We start from the raw sequence: 12,654 nt of genomic DNA on the forward strand, positions 1-12,654 counted from the left end.
GATTGGCAGTTCAAAAGTACTCCTGCACCTGTTCTCTGTGGTCGCAGATCGACAATGTCGCCGTCGTTTGCGCCAACACCCGGCCGATACTCCAGAGATCCAACAGCACTTTGCACTCACCCTTCACCCCATCACTGGCATTATTATATGACAAAAATTATAGCAATATAAAAGTGTAGTTTTAGCGATTCATCTGACAGGTACTTTGTACGTTACTATCGGCCAGAAGTCCTTCCAGGCAGAGTCGCCGATCTCGTAGATCCAGATGGAAGCCGGTCCGTTCGGACGCAATGCGATTTAGGATTCTGCGATGAAAGAAAGCCACGCGCAAATAGAAAAAAGGGTTGAATGGAGAATATAGAGAATCAATTCGCATCTGGAAGGAAGTCGGGGGAGTCTGTGGGGGGAGAAGGGTGCATTCGAGAGGATGGATTGTCACCGACCCAGGCCACCTCTGCTCGCTTTGGGTGAAACCACATCCATCCATCCATCCAGCGCCCACTCCCTCTTCCTCTCTCTCTCTCTCTCTCTTCCTCCTCAACCTTCTCTTCGACCCAACCCGACTTCTTCTCGCCCATTCTCTTCACCATTTCCCTTCGATTTTTTGGTGCATATCTATCAGGTAGGTCCCGTTCTATCGTTTAGCATGATCTTGATCTTCTTTTGCACCCGCTCTCCCCTTTTCCTGACCATTTGGTTCTCCTGACTCGCTTCGGCTCTGCGTGATGCCACCGCTGACATACCCAAGCGCTTGGTAGAACGACTCACCTCCCACGGCCCACCCCTCTTCCTACTCCCTCAACCACCATCGCTATCCTTTCTTTCTCATCTCGTCGGATCCGACACTCGGGTGCGACTCTATACAAATAGGTTTGATTTCCCATCGGTACGTCTTTGATGCCATCCATCGTCTTCCGAGTGTTTCGGGTCGTCTCTCCTCCTCCCAATCTGCAATCCCATCAGGATTCGACAGGGGAGGTCTCGGCGTCATCGAATAAACTTGGATTCCCTTCTCTACACATCGTCCTTTCTCATTGACATCTTTTGCATCACATCGTGCTAACCTTGGTGGTGGTGGTTGTCCAGCTTTTCGACCGTCTTTTTCTTTGCCTTTCCCGTCGCTCTCGGCTCTTGCGACTGAGGTGCCGTCGTCCTCCCACCGACCACCCTCTTGAGTCGCCATCCAACACATCCATAAAAACTGTCGCGGGTAGTCCATCTTTCAACTGAACCCCTCTGGTTTCTCTGTTGTGGTAGGTTTGGATGGAATTTACCCATACCCTCCTATTCCTCCCCGTCTCTCTGCCTGCTTCCCTCCTCCCCCCCCCCACCCTCTGTCTCTTCTCGCCCGGACCGCTCTTCCCACCCGAATTCGAACACCCGATTGATTCATACATCAATGTAGTAGCAGTGTGGTAGTACCTCTTTTCAGACTCTCCCACCATGCAGGCTGTCCACTACGAACAGCATGCTGCCCCTGGGGAGTCGCCTGCCTACACCGACCATCGTGCGCCGCCTCAGGAACCCTCCCCTCGGAGCTCGGTTCCTAAGAACGTCGCCTTTGAGCTACTTCTCGATGAGAACTCCAAGGTCCGGGCCCGCATACCGATGCGGGTACAGATCTATCCTCATGACACAACGGATTCCATTGTGACTACGGTTAAGAATTTTTACGGCATCTACGATGGTGCTGCGAGCGGTGTGAGCTTCGAAGATGAGCAAGGTATCACCCTCATTGCCAGGTATGAGAATCTACGGAACAACATGACTGTTTATGTGCGGGTTATCCCCGTCCAGGCGTACACAGAGGGCTACGGCGATCGCTTTTATGGGCATCTCCCAGCCGATGCCCGCAAGCGTCCCAGCTTAGGGGAGCCCTTCCAGATGCCGCCGGCCATGCCGCCGGCGCAGGTCTTGGAACACGGCCAACCACCTTCTCGGCCGGCGTCGCGGCTGGCTCGGAAACGCAGTATATCCCCGTCTGGTCGCAGCCGTCGTAGCGCATCCCAGAACAAGCAGTCGTCTCGGGTAGGCAACAAGAGCAGAGGCTCGAGCACTCATGGCAGCTTCCACGAGGAGGGTACCCCTGGTTATAGCGATAACGAGGGTGGCTACTCTGGGACGAAGAAGTCCCGAACCGAGCAGTTTGGCAGCTCAGATATCAGCATGGAAAACATCCTTCAAGATGGCCGCCGGAAGCGGCCCAAGTTTGAAAGTTCGGTTCGTGGCAGGCATCTTTTCGTGCCCCGTCTTTGTTGAACCAGACTTGCTAACGTTCTCTCTTTGTCTCCTCTCCAGGAATTGCCTTTGTTCGTTCCTCCCCAGGTCCCGCTCACAACCTCCACGTCGTCGATATCGCCCCAACGCCGGTCAATCGGTCAGGAAGGGGCCATCTCACCTTTCGCACGCCCCACCCAGCGCCCATACAACCAACAACCATTGCCGTCTCCACAAAGCTATGGATATAATGAGCAAATCTATAACGTCAATCCGGTGCGCAATCCTGTGTACGCTACCCCTGTGGTTCCTGAGCATGGCCACCGGCTGCGCGACCGAGCCACTACCCAGTCCTCTGGTGGGCAGTATAGCAACCAGGCTGGTCGGGGCGGCGGCCCGGGCATCCTCCCCACCCCGGATCCTACCATTGCCAGCTGTATTTCCGACGAGGATGTTGCTATGCAATTGATTCGTCTGGGAGACGCATCTAACTTCTCGCACGGCCGTACTTCTGCCTCCACGCTTGATGATGCCTTCAGCGGCGCCGCTGATGCTGCATCGTCGACGGGCGCAACCAGCGATGGTGATGACTACAGCGATGATGACGATGATCTGCCCGCTCGGTCCAAGCAGCGGCTCGACTCCAGCCCCATGCTCCCACCCGGTGCCACCAAGCACACACACAAGCATCTGGACGATATCCTTCCCAGCTTTGACAGCTCTGATGGAAGTTACGACGGCTACGATGAGGATTACCAACATGAAGAGTTGAATGACACCTTGGTGAGGCATGATCTGGAGGATACTCTCTACCGGGACGCTCCCAAGTCCAAGAAGGCGAAGACTCGGCCCACCCATGCTGCCACCTCTACCAAGGCGCGCGGGCCCAAGCCAGCACCCGTGCGCCCGAATAAGAGCAGCAAGCCAGCGGCTAATGGGGCCGCCCGTAAAGTCAAGGCGACGTCTACCACGGTGACTCAGAAAACGGCGGTATCACCGCAGATGATGAGCCCTGTGCCGGTCCGCAAAACCTCGACTTCGTCCGTCAACTTCCAGCACCAGCTCGCCGCCGACGAGGAGGACTTGTCGACCAAGCCGCGTTGCCAGCGATGCCGGAAGAGCAAGAAGGGCTGCGATCGGCAACGCCCTTGCGGTCGATGCAAGGATGCTGGCATCGGCATCGAAGGGTGCATCAGCGAAGACGAAGGAAACGGTCGCAAAGGCCGCTATGGTCGCCACATGGGGGTCCCTGTCAAGAAAGCATTCGACGCCACTCCGAATGGAGTCGAGACGCAGTCCATCGTGGCCGCTATTCCGGTGACCACGGCGGCTAGCGTGGATAAGAACAAGAAGCGCAAGCGTTAGCTGGATTCCAATCCCAGCAATGAGGATGGCTGTGTCTGCCCATGACGTCTCGGATTTCTCGCTCCTCTAACTCACTTTTTCCTTTTCGCCCACACCGGTCGTACCGAACCATTGATGAGCTGCGCCTGGATGGCTGCATTTCTCCTGACATATTACACCTTTTAACATAGACGAATCGACATTCTTCCGTGCATTGTATCCTTCCCCTCCTTAACGAGTTTTTCCACGCGGACCGTTGGCTTGATCATCTTGAAACTCTCCGAATCTCCCCCATCATATCACTGAATACTTCTTCCTCTCCCCCGAGCCGGCCTGCCTCTTGGGATGTCCTTCCTTCATCACCGGCGGATTCGTGCACGACGTCTCTCTTTGTATCTTGCATCGAAGTCACGAGTGCCGCGCTCCCTTCATTCTCTCTCTACCTCTCTACCTCTCTCTCCTCGGATCGCCAACCTAGTTCGCATTACCGTCTGCATTCTGCCTGGCCTGTTATTTCTCATGGATAGTCTAGCGATTGAGCTGAGCGGGTTGATTGAGCTTCCTGAGTTGTGTCTTTTGGCGTTAGTTGCTGCAATGTTTTCGCGGCCACGGTCCGGGGTCGCCTCCACTCATTTAGGCCCCCATTGAAAGAGCGGATGTATCTGGATTACTTGGTTGTGTTTTGAATGGCTTTGCTGGTGCCCGTCTGATTTCAACTGGAGATGAGTTACAACTTGCAAAGAGGTCTAGTGTGATCAATAGGAAATATATATTGAATTTTATGAACCACAGCAGAGCCGTAAGCGAGCTGGTAGTAGAAGGCTAGCCAATAGACAGAATAGAAAGTCTCTAGCCTAATCGTTACATTTGAATAGACCCGTTGTTCAAGACCAAACTCAATGCGATCCATCACATCCAGTGAATGGCTGCCATTAATTGACAGAATTATTGGAAGCAACATCTGAGGTGATGTCCGGATCGGGTTAGCGCCGGCTGACTGGCGTTGCCCCGCATTAGCGGCCTGAGGCGTGAATTTCCTTTTTTTCTCCAACGCCGAGCGGGCGCGGATCCTGCCAAAAAGTTCCGTATCTTCATCTTCACTCGACTTCATTACCAATCCTCTCCCTGTCTTTCTATTCTACTTTTCCTCTTCCATACCTCCGGACGAGCCATCCTCTATATACCCCTCCAGCTCGTCCTCACCTTTAACACTACTTCAACGCTACTCAATCCCACCCTTTCCACCGCATCGATCATCCACATCCACATCCACCCATCATGCCTCCGAAAGGTGCTCCCCGACGAGGAGCACCAGCCGGCGCAGCCAGCCGCGCCAATGCATCTACAACTGCCTCAGCGAGTCCCGCGCCCAGCGCCACCACCACCGGCGACTCTCAGACTCCCACGCCCGGCCCATCAGCCTCCGGGCGAGCCCCCGTCCAGCGCCTTCAATCGCTCAAGAAACGCACACCCTCCGGCAGCATCGGGCCGGCCGCGAAACCCCCCGGCGCGCCCGCTGCGCCCGGCGAACCCGCCAAACCCACACTGAAATACAAGCCGCGCGCCGTCGGCCGTCGCAGCAAGGAGGAACGAGAAGCTATTGAGAAGCTTGAAGCCGAGCGGCATCGCGAGCGTCTGAAGGAGGCGGCGGCGATCCAGCGCGGCCGGGACCAGGGCGGTCCTGGTGGTCGCGGTGGGTTTGGGCGCGGGCGTGGCGGACCTCTGGGGTCTGCGGGTGGGCCATTGGGATCGGGGATGTCTGGGCGTCGGGGTAGAGGCGGACGGTTTGGAAATGATTCGAGACATTCGTCTATGTCGAGACGCAGTCGGTCGGTTATTGATCTGGGTAATACGGCGGCGGGGACTCGCGATTACTCGTCAGATGAGAGTGATGGGGAGGTGCGCATTAGTATTGACCAGATCAATTTGGATAGTGATGAGGAGGATCAGGAGCAGATGATGGTTGATAGTAAGAAGGGGAAGGCGGCGGTCAAGTATGCTGATGCGGAGAAGGGGTTGCGGCCTATTCGGGTTGAGAGACATGAGCATGAAGAGCGCACGGTCAGTGTCAATATGGAGTCGAGCTCCAGCAAGTCGGCGGAGCTGAGGGAGAAGGCGAAGGCGCAGACGAAGGAGGATGGTGGCGCGCTCTTTGTGCAGCAGACTGATGATGATGCTGCGGCTACTACGGAGGGAGAGCCCAAGGTCAAGTCTGAGCCTACGGATGATGATGATCAGGTCATGACAGATGTTCCGCGTGCGGAGGAGCCAGCTACGACGGACGATGGACTGCTGCCGGTGCAGAAGGTCAAGGTGCGCAGGAAGATTACACCCCCGTCGAACGAAGCTACGCCCCAGCCCGAATCGGAGACCCCTGCTGCCGTGAAGGACCCGAAGAGTTTACTACGCACGAAGGAGGATATCGAGGAGTACGAGCGACACGAACAGGACCTGGAGATTGTCAAGGACCTCTTCCAGAAGGAGCCTGAACCTGAGAAATCGGAGACCACCACCCCGGCGGAGGGAGAGGCCCCTGCTGTGGTTGCCAACGACCAGGATAAGGAGAAGGACAGTACAACGGAGGACAAGGACAAGGAGCAGGAGGAGGAGGATGTCAACAAGGACAAGTTGGCGGGGCAGCTGTTCCTGATGCAATTCCCACCGATGACGCCGAACCTGGTGGTACCGGGCAACAGCGAGAATCCAGTGGATGAAGCTACAGAGACGATGGCGGGGCAGAGCGCACCGGAGGCCAGTGGGTCAGAGCAGACAGGCGTCAAGCGCGAAGATGGCGTCGAGATCCTCGAGGGTGGGGAGGATGCCACGGCAACAGGGACGTCGTCCAAGATTGTCACTGCAGCCGACTGGGGCCTCAGCGCCGGGCGCGTCGGCAAGCTGAATGTCCATGCGTCGGGTCGGGTGACGATGGACTGGGGAGGAATCAGCTTCGAGCTGGATCGCGCAACGGCCGTGGACTTTCTCCAAGAAGCGTTGATCGTGTCGACCCCGCCTAATGCAGCGGACGAGGAATTCCCGGATGATGAGAAGAAGGTGTGGGCGATGGGACAGCTGAGTGGAAAGTTTACGGTGACACCGGACTGGGGGAAGATGTTGTAACAGGACGATGTTGTATGTAACAGTGAGAAGGCTGGTGGATGTTGACGCTATCCCACTGTTGATGGGGCTGTTGTTGTTGTTGTGATAGCCTTGTTTATTTGGGAGGCAGGGAAGGGGTTTACGTCATGCGGGATGGCTGGGGGACAGCCGATCGGATGTTTTGTTCATAGAGATGGAAGATAAAGATAGAACTGTCAAAAGTTCAGATGCCAATGAGGAGAAACCCTGGGGATGATGTATTATCCACATGGATGGCTGTGAGAGGTGACGACGTAAGAAAAGAATGCCAGCCATGCCACGCCACAGCCATTGTGTGGTGTTGATGTTGAATGCCTTGTGGAAGTGATTGTCGCGGAGAAACAGCGTGATGAGCGGGACTATAATTAACACACGGACCACCCGAGGGCAGCAGCAGCAGCAGCAGCAGCAGCAGAGTGAGGCAGACACTGTATGTAATAAAGTGTGAGATGCCGAGTATGTGATGATCGATAGATTTTAATGAAGTATGATAGATGGGTCCCGTGTTGATGAGAGGGATTTGCACATCATCATTAATCCGGTTTAAGCTCGTCATTTTCAGGGCCGGTGAGCAACAAGCGAATTAATGTCTCACTTGGAATCGAGATAGCCTGATACACTGGGAAATAATACTGTTTATTACTAACCTCCATACTAGTAGTATCTATCTGCCCTATACAGTGCACTACACTAACTTATCATCCCGTCCCCAATTCACCCAATAGCGGGAAATGAACCTCGCCCTCGCGTGGAGTTTCTCCTCCTTCTTATTGGTTCACCCGGGCCAGACCCTCCCCCAATCGGGCAAAAGCTGATGCCGATGGTTACAGGGATTGTCCCTGGTTCCACCGCTGCCCTTCTTGACAAGCTTCTGTAAGTGGCACGAGACAACCTTTCAACTGACGCTAGTCCCAGCCCGTGCTGACACGGCAGGATACAGCCAATTAAATATCTGGGATAGCGGGCCACTGCAGGCTGGGCAAACCCCACTAGGTATCTATTGGGGGCCACTTGGGCAAGTGGGGCTTTGTCCTAGAAGAGGAGAGGTCGGCGCAAAAAACGCTAAAGACGAATTAAATTTCCACTAATTTGGCAAAGGCCAGGGTCAGGGCCCCCCCGTTCCAGCTTGGCCTGTCAGCGTCTGGGCCGTTTCGCCTGTTTTTCCCCCCTTCTTCTTTTCTTCTTCTGCTTTCCCGTCCGTCCCTTTTTTATTTCCTCTCCTGTTGCAACTCTCGCTCTCGCTTGTACTTTATTTATATTGTATTGTGCCCGTCGTTGTTGGAGACGGTCGTTGCTGTGGTTGTTGTTGCACTTTATTTAACATACACATACACTGTCGTTGCCGTTGCCTGCTTCTCCTGTATTGTTCGTTACAGGTTTCAGGAGATACACACCAGCCAGTCGTTTCTTTTGCGCTCTCGACTCTTCGCATCTGTCGCGCTCCCCGTTTCAGATCTCGACTCAGCTTACACCTTGACTTCGGTTACTGTGGGACTTGAATTCTTCCGTTGCTATTGTTGGTATCGTTGGAAGTGGTGGATTATAATTCCTGGCACGAGTTTTCTTCGCTTTGATCCAGCACGTTCTGGAATCCCGCAGCCTTGCTTGCATTGTTTCCCTCCGCACCGACCTTTTCTCGTCGCATTCTCGCACATCCACCTCCACACATTCACAATGAAGACCTCCACGATCCTCCTCTGTCTCGCTCCGACGATAGCCCTCGCCGTCGAGGCCGATCCTCAAATACCTCCCGCCGTGTCTCCCACGCCGTCCCTCCCCAATGCCAACCCGCCCGCCCCGTTGCCTGAGATCCCGATGCCGTCGAATGCAGAGCAACATGCGGAACTACGGAAGATTCGCACGCTGCTAGAGATTCAAGATACTACAGATGCGACACGGGTGCAGGATCAACTGCCCGAACCAGCGAGCGGGAGAATCGGCCTGGCCGCAACGACAGGGGAAACCAAAGCGTTGCGCGCACGCAGTGAAGGCACACTCGGACAAACACCATGGATTGGCATGGCCATTGGATTGACCTGTACGGCATTGGCAGCAGTGATGCTGGGGTGATACCCTTCAGCGATTATCGTCGACTTTTGAATCGACGGTTTCTGCTGCACCAACTTGCATTCGGAGTTCTAATTTCTTTTCACGACAGTCTTTGGCGACTAGACTTGGTTCGGTCGCTCTCTGCTACGAGCGTTGCTTGCATTGCATTGCAGCAGCCACCATCACTTTTGGCTGTGCTGCAGTTTATTTTTCGCTTCTTCACTTCACTTTTTGTGAGGTATGCATTACTTTTCGACCTTTGCATTCATACCATACCCCATGTATAGACCGGGTGCTTTTACCTTTCACCTTTACCTACTTCTACTGACGCTTCTTGTACGTGTACATGATACCTTGATTTGTGCCATTGAGGCTATTGTTTGATGATGTATTTACTATTACACTACCTTACTACTACTACTACTACTACTTACACTTATACTTACTACTTAACTGATCATGAATCTGAATTTTATTCATTCACTTCACTGTTGATTCTGATTCGGCCTTTGTTGGCCGATCCGGGTAGTACGAGTGCGACAACCAATGATGATACCGCGCAGACAGACAAAGAATACGAACTGAAATGCAGATTACTGTCATCTCCATTCTTTATCTCATATGTCAGTGAATGGTCGCACCCCTCCTATACTGCAGAAAAGTGGGTTCCCTCGATCGAAGATCTACCACATTTACATCCTCATCGCGTCTACATCTACATCTACACCCACAACACCATCACCATCACTATCTCCAACTCCAACCAACAAAACAGGACAACAGTAAGTACTACACAAACCCGTCCCTACCACCACCACTACTACTAATACTCCTCTCTATAATCCCAACAAATCTAACTCCCCCCTCAGAACCATCCCACCAACATCATCAAAAATCAAAATGTCCAACACCACAACCCCCATAAACCCTACCACCACCACCACCACCATCACCAATACTAACAACAACAACAACCCGCACAACATCCCCCCCTACACCCCCATGACCTCCCTCTCCCACGAACTCGGCATCCTCTTCGGCTTTCTCGCCGCCTGTTTCGTCGTAATGGGCGTGTATGTATTCTTCTGGAGAGGTATGCCTATCCCCTTCCCCATACCCTTACCCCATACTTATCCCATACTCATCCACACTCATCTAACAAACACCCATGGGGAATGGGAAATATAGCCGCCGAATTCCGCGAAGAACGCGCACAAACCCTCCGCCGACAAATGCTCCTGACACGGGGGATTCATCACGGACGGGGTGGGATTGGGGAGAAGTTCATCTCTCATCAACATGGACATGGCCATGTGCACGATGGGAGGTGTTTGGATGGTACTAGTGCAGGGCTGCATCAGAGGAACATCACACCGGAGAATTCTGCATCTGCTGGGAGTGGGGCTATGTATAAGGGATATGAGAATGAGAATGAGAATGAGATCGGGGTGGCGTTGACGACGGGGATGGATGTGGGTATTGTTGCGTCGCCGAGTTTGGGGCCGATGACGCCGACTTCTACTACTGGGAGGGAGATTCCGGTGGGTGGTTTGAATATGGGGTTGGGGAGTAGGATGAATGTGAATCAGAGTACTGCTACTGGTGCTGGTGTTGGTGCTGGTGGTAGGGATGAGGTGAAGTATGGGGTTGAGATGGATGTATTGGGGTTTTTGCAGAGGGGACGGTGATTTCGTTTTCTCTCAATGAGTCAATCAATCAATCAATCAATCAAGTAAGTGGTTATCATGTCTATGTACCCCGTCTACCTATTCTGCTGCTAGCTAGCTAGCTATCTATCCATCTCTTTCACTACATGCCATACCATAGTAAGTAGACTACTATACTATACTGCATGCAACCTACTTCCCCATCGCAACAAACAACCGATCCCCAATATCCCCCAACCCCGGCACAATCATCCCCCGCTCATCACACCTAGCATCCACTGCTCCAGTCCACACCTCAACGCCCTCCGGCCAAGTGCCCGCCGCGCGAAGCAAACCCGCCTCCGAACCCAACACACTCAACATGACGACTCTCTGCACGCCCCATTCACGAAGTAACTGGATCGCCGCTTCAGCGGTAGCACCCGTTGCAATGACCGGATCAAGGAGAATGGCTGTGGCCGCGGCGGCGGTGTTAGTGCTGGAACTGTCGGGCTGGAAGGGAAGGTTGTTGTAGTATTCGACGGGTTGGAGGGTGAGACGTTCGCGGAAGAGACCGAGGTGGTAGATTGGGACGGAGGTGGGGAGAAGGTTGTTCATCGCTGATTATTTTCATTATTAGTTTTGTTCAGTTATGGCCTGGCAGGTCATTGGGGTGTGAGGAATCAATTCTTGGGGGTGTATATGGGTGCCCGAGATAGATAGGTAGTAGGGGGTAAGGGAATAATACCCTCTATCATGCCCAACCCGGACCGGAGAATAGGCACCAAGGCAATGTCCGAAGGATCAATGTCGTGAGTGACGTATTCGGTGCCTAACGGGGTGGTATCCTGTCCAGATAAATCAGTCAGTAAATACATACATTGAGGATTGTCTAGTTGACGAGGGAGCCTACCATTCCTGCTTTCTTCACCTTCCATCCTGCTGCAAATGCCTCCACACCCAAGATAGTCGCTATCTCGTGCACCAGACTGCGGGTCTCGCGGGTCGAGGTGGATGCGGACCGGAGCTGTGAGAGCTTGGCTTGGAGGAGGGGATGGGACGAAACGTGGACATTGGAAGGGAGGGCCATGATTGATTCAGTTGGGCGATAGTAAAGTAAGTGAGTGATAAGGTGAGGGGAAGAGGAAGGAGAATCAGGAGCTAACTACTTGTACTTGTAGGATCAGGAACGGGCATCACTGCTTGCTGCAGAAGCAAAGAAGAGGGGTAAGCACCAAGTCACCTGCTCCGGTCCAGTGATCTCCCAAATTCCAGTCTCTGCAACTTCCATGGATTTCATTCCTCTCCATCTTCTTTCAGTTCACTTCATTCCCCGCGATTGTCGGCCTCCTTTCTTTCCTGATAAGCACCCGCGAACCAGATCCCCCACCGATCCACCGTGCTGGTTGACCCACTCTTTCACCTCGTCGATAAAGCCAACTCCAGCTAACCAGCTAAGTCCAGCCATTTAGCCAGTTCAACAACTCTACAATACTGAACTGCAAAGACCCCGCCAACAAGTTATATTTTCTGCGCAAATTACTATGGTACAGAGAACTACTGATAAGGTCAAGCAAAGCATGTGCAATTAAACAAATCAAATCAAGAATGCCAAAATCAAAGCAGTTGAAAGCAGAGCAAATCAGAGCGGAGAACATCAACGGCGGGGACACATAAACACATCACTATATCAAACGATTTAACGCAATACATTAAGTGGTCACGAACAAAGTAATAGATCAAAAGGTTGAACGAATGACTTGAAGCAGAAGAATGTATATAACGGACAAAGGTATCAAAGATGGCCTAGGGTAACCCCATGGCAATTGACCAAACACGCTGATGCGCACATGTAGAACGGAGGCACTAATGATTAGGGCGTAGAAGAGCGTATAAGAAGAAGGCAATGAAAACAACAACTCCACCGAGTGCTAGGACGAACACACAGGACCAGCCGGGTGTCGAGATGTTGCCTTGGGAAAACAACCCACAAAAACAAGAAAATGACCACACCGGACTCCCGTGAGCTCTTGCGAAACCATAACGCAATGAAAGACGTCGCAGAAAACAATAAAGCAATTAACTGTGAGCCAGGGAACGCCAGCAAGCAGCATAATGCGGCAGTTCAGATCATAGCATTCCCCAAGGAATCCTGCCGCCACTTGCTCGCCGTTCCCGACCCAATCCGAGATCCACCAGCGACCCAAATCAGATGTAAACCAATGCCCGCGTAAGGAATGAATGTAACGATAATGAAGATGAA

At 53.1% G+C, this 12,654-nt stretch overlaps 6 protein-coding genes across 6 annotated transcripts; 4 read left to right on the plus strand and 2 right to left on the minus strand.

Annotated features, from left to right (window-relative positions):
• Window positions 1–42: 42 nt before the first annotated feature.
• BO87DRAFT_408943 (uncharacterized protein) lies at window positions 43–1,183 on the minus strand (the record flags this gene model as incomplete). The annotated part of the gene is made up of 4 exons (XM_025626207.1): window positions 43–376; window positions 453–615; window positions 769–858; window positions 1,065–1,183. The coding sequence occupies 4 exons, from the start codon at window positions 1,181–1,183 to the stop codon at window positions 182–184; spliced, it is 567 nt and encodes a 188-aa protein (XP_025476842.1). The 3' UTR covers window positions 43–181.
• Window positions 1,184–1,292: 109 nt separating this feature from the next.
• On the plus strand, window positions 1,293–3,744 carry BO87DRAFT_124466 (putative C6 finger domain protein). The gene is made up of 2 exons (XM_025617994.1): window positions 1,293–2,220; window positions 2,299–3,744. The coding sequence occupies exons 1-2, from the start codon at window positions 1,444–1,446 to the stop codon at window positions 3,580–3,582; spliced, it is 2,061 nt and encodes a 686-aa protein (XP_025476843.1). The 5' UTR covers window positions 1,293–1,443; the 3' UTR covers window positions 3,583–3,744.
• Window positions 3,745–4,683: 939 nt separating this feature from the next.
• Window positions 4,684–6,779, plus strand: BO87DRAFT_124517 (putative DNA-directed RNA polymerase III RPC4). The gene has a single exon (XM_025617995.1). The coding sequence runs from the start codon at window positions 4,840–4,842 to the stop codon at window positions 6,676–6,678; it is 1,839 nt and encodes a 612-aa protein (XP_025476844.1). The 5' UTR covers window positions 4,684–4,839; the 3' UTR covers window positions 6,679–6,779.
• A 1,120-nt stretch (window positions 6,780–7,899) lies between these two features.
• BO87DRAFT_378992 (uncharacterized protein) lies at window positions 7,900–9,233 on the plus strand. The gene has a single exon (XM_025623925.1). The coding sequence runs from the start codon at window positions 8,371–8,373 to the stop codon at window positions 8,764–8,766; it is 396 nt and encodes a 131-aa protein (XP_025476845.1). The 5' UTR covers window positions 7,900–8,370; the 3' UTR covers window positions 8,767–9,233.
• Window positions 9,234–9,645: 412 nt separating this feature from the next.
• Window positions 9,646–10,433, plus strand: BO87DRAFT_315039 (uncharacterized protein; the record flags this gene model as incomplete). Its single annotated transcript, XM_025619681.1, has 2 exons — window positions 9,646–9,838; window positions 9,934–10,433. The coding sequence occupies 2 exons, from the start codon at window positions 9,646–9,648 to the stop codon at window positions 10,431–10,433; spliced, it is 693 nt and encodes a 230-aa protein (XP_025476846.1).
• A 171-nt stretch (window positions 10,434–10,604) lies between these two features.
• On the minus strand, window positions 10,605–11,577 carry BO87DRAFT_364867 (uracil phosphoribosyltransferase; the record flags this gene model as incomplete). Its single annotated transcript, XM_025621769.1, has 3 exons — window positions 11,305–11,577; window positions 11,140–11,239; window positions 10,605–11,011 (listed from the first exon to the last, which is right to left on the minus strand). The coding sequence occupies exons 1-3, from the start codon at window positions 11,479–11,481 to the stop codon at window positions 10,605–10,607; spliced, it is 684 nt and encodes a 227-aa protein (XP_025476847.1). The 5' UTR covers window positions 11,482–11,577.
• Window positions 11,578–12,654: the final 1,077 nt, after the last annotated feature.

This window comes from Aspergillus neoniger (assembly GCF_003184625.1).
Source record: "Aspergillus neoniger CBS 115656 unplaced genomic scaffold BO87scaffold_29, whole genome shotgun sequence".
Taxonomy (NCBI): Eukaryota; Fungi; Ascomycota; class Eurotiomycetes; order Eurotiales; family Aspergillaceae; genus Aspergillus; species Aspergillus neoniger.

Bases quoted from the DNA above. Each gene is read 5' to 3' on its own strand.
- BO87DRAFT_124466 (XM_025617994.1), top strand. From the start codon at position 1,444: ATGCAGGCTGTCCACTACGAACAGCATGCTGCCCCTGGGGAGTCGCCT. The intron at 2,221-2,298 runs GTTCGTGGCAGG...TCTCCTCTCCAG, and splicing joins GGCCCAAGTTTGAAAGTTCG to GAATTGCCTTTGTTCGTTCC.
- BO87DRAFT_124517 (XM_025617995.1), top strand. From the start codon at position 4,840: ATGCCTCCGAAAGGTGCTCCCCGACGAGGAGCACCAGCCGGCGCAGCC.
- BO87DRAFT_378992 (XM_025623925.1), top strand. From the start codon at position 8,371: ATGAAGACCTCCACGATCCTCCTCTGTCTCGCTCCGACGATAGCCCTC.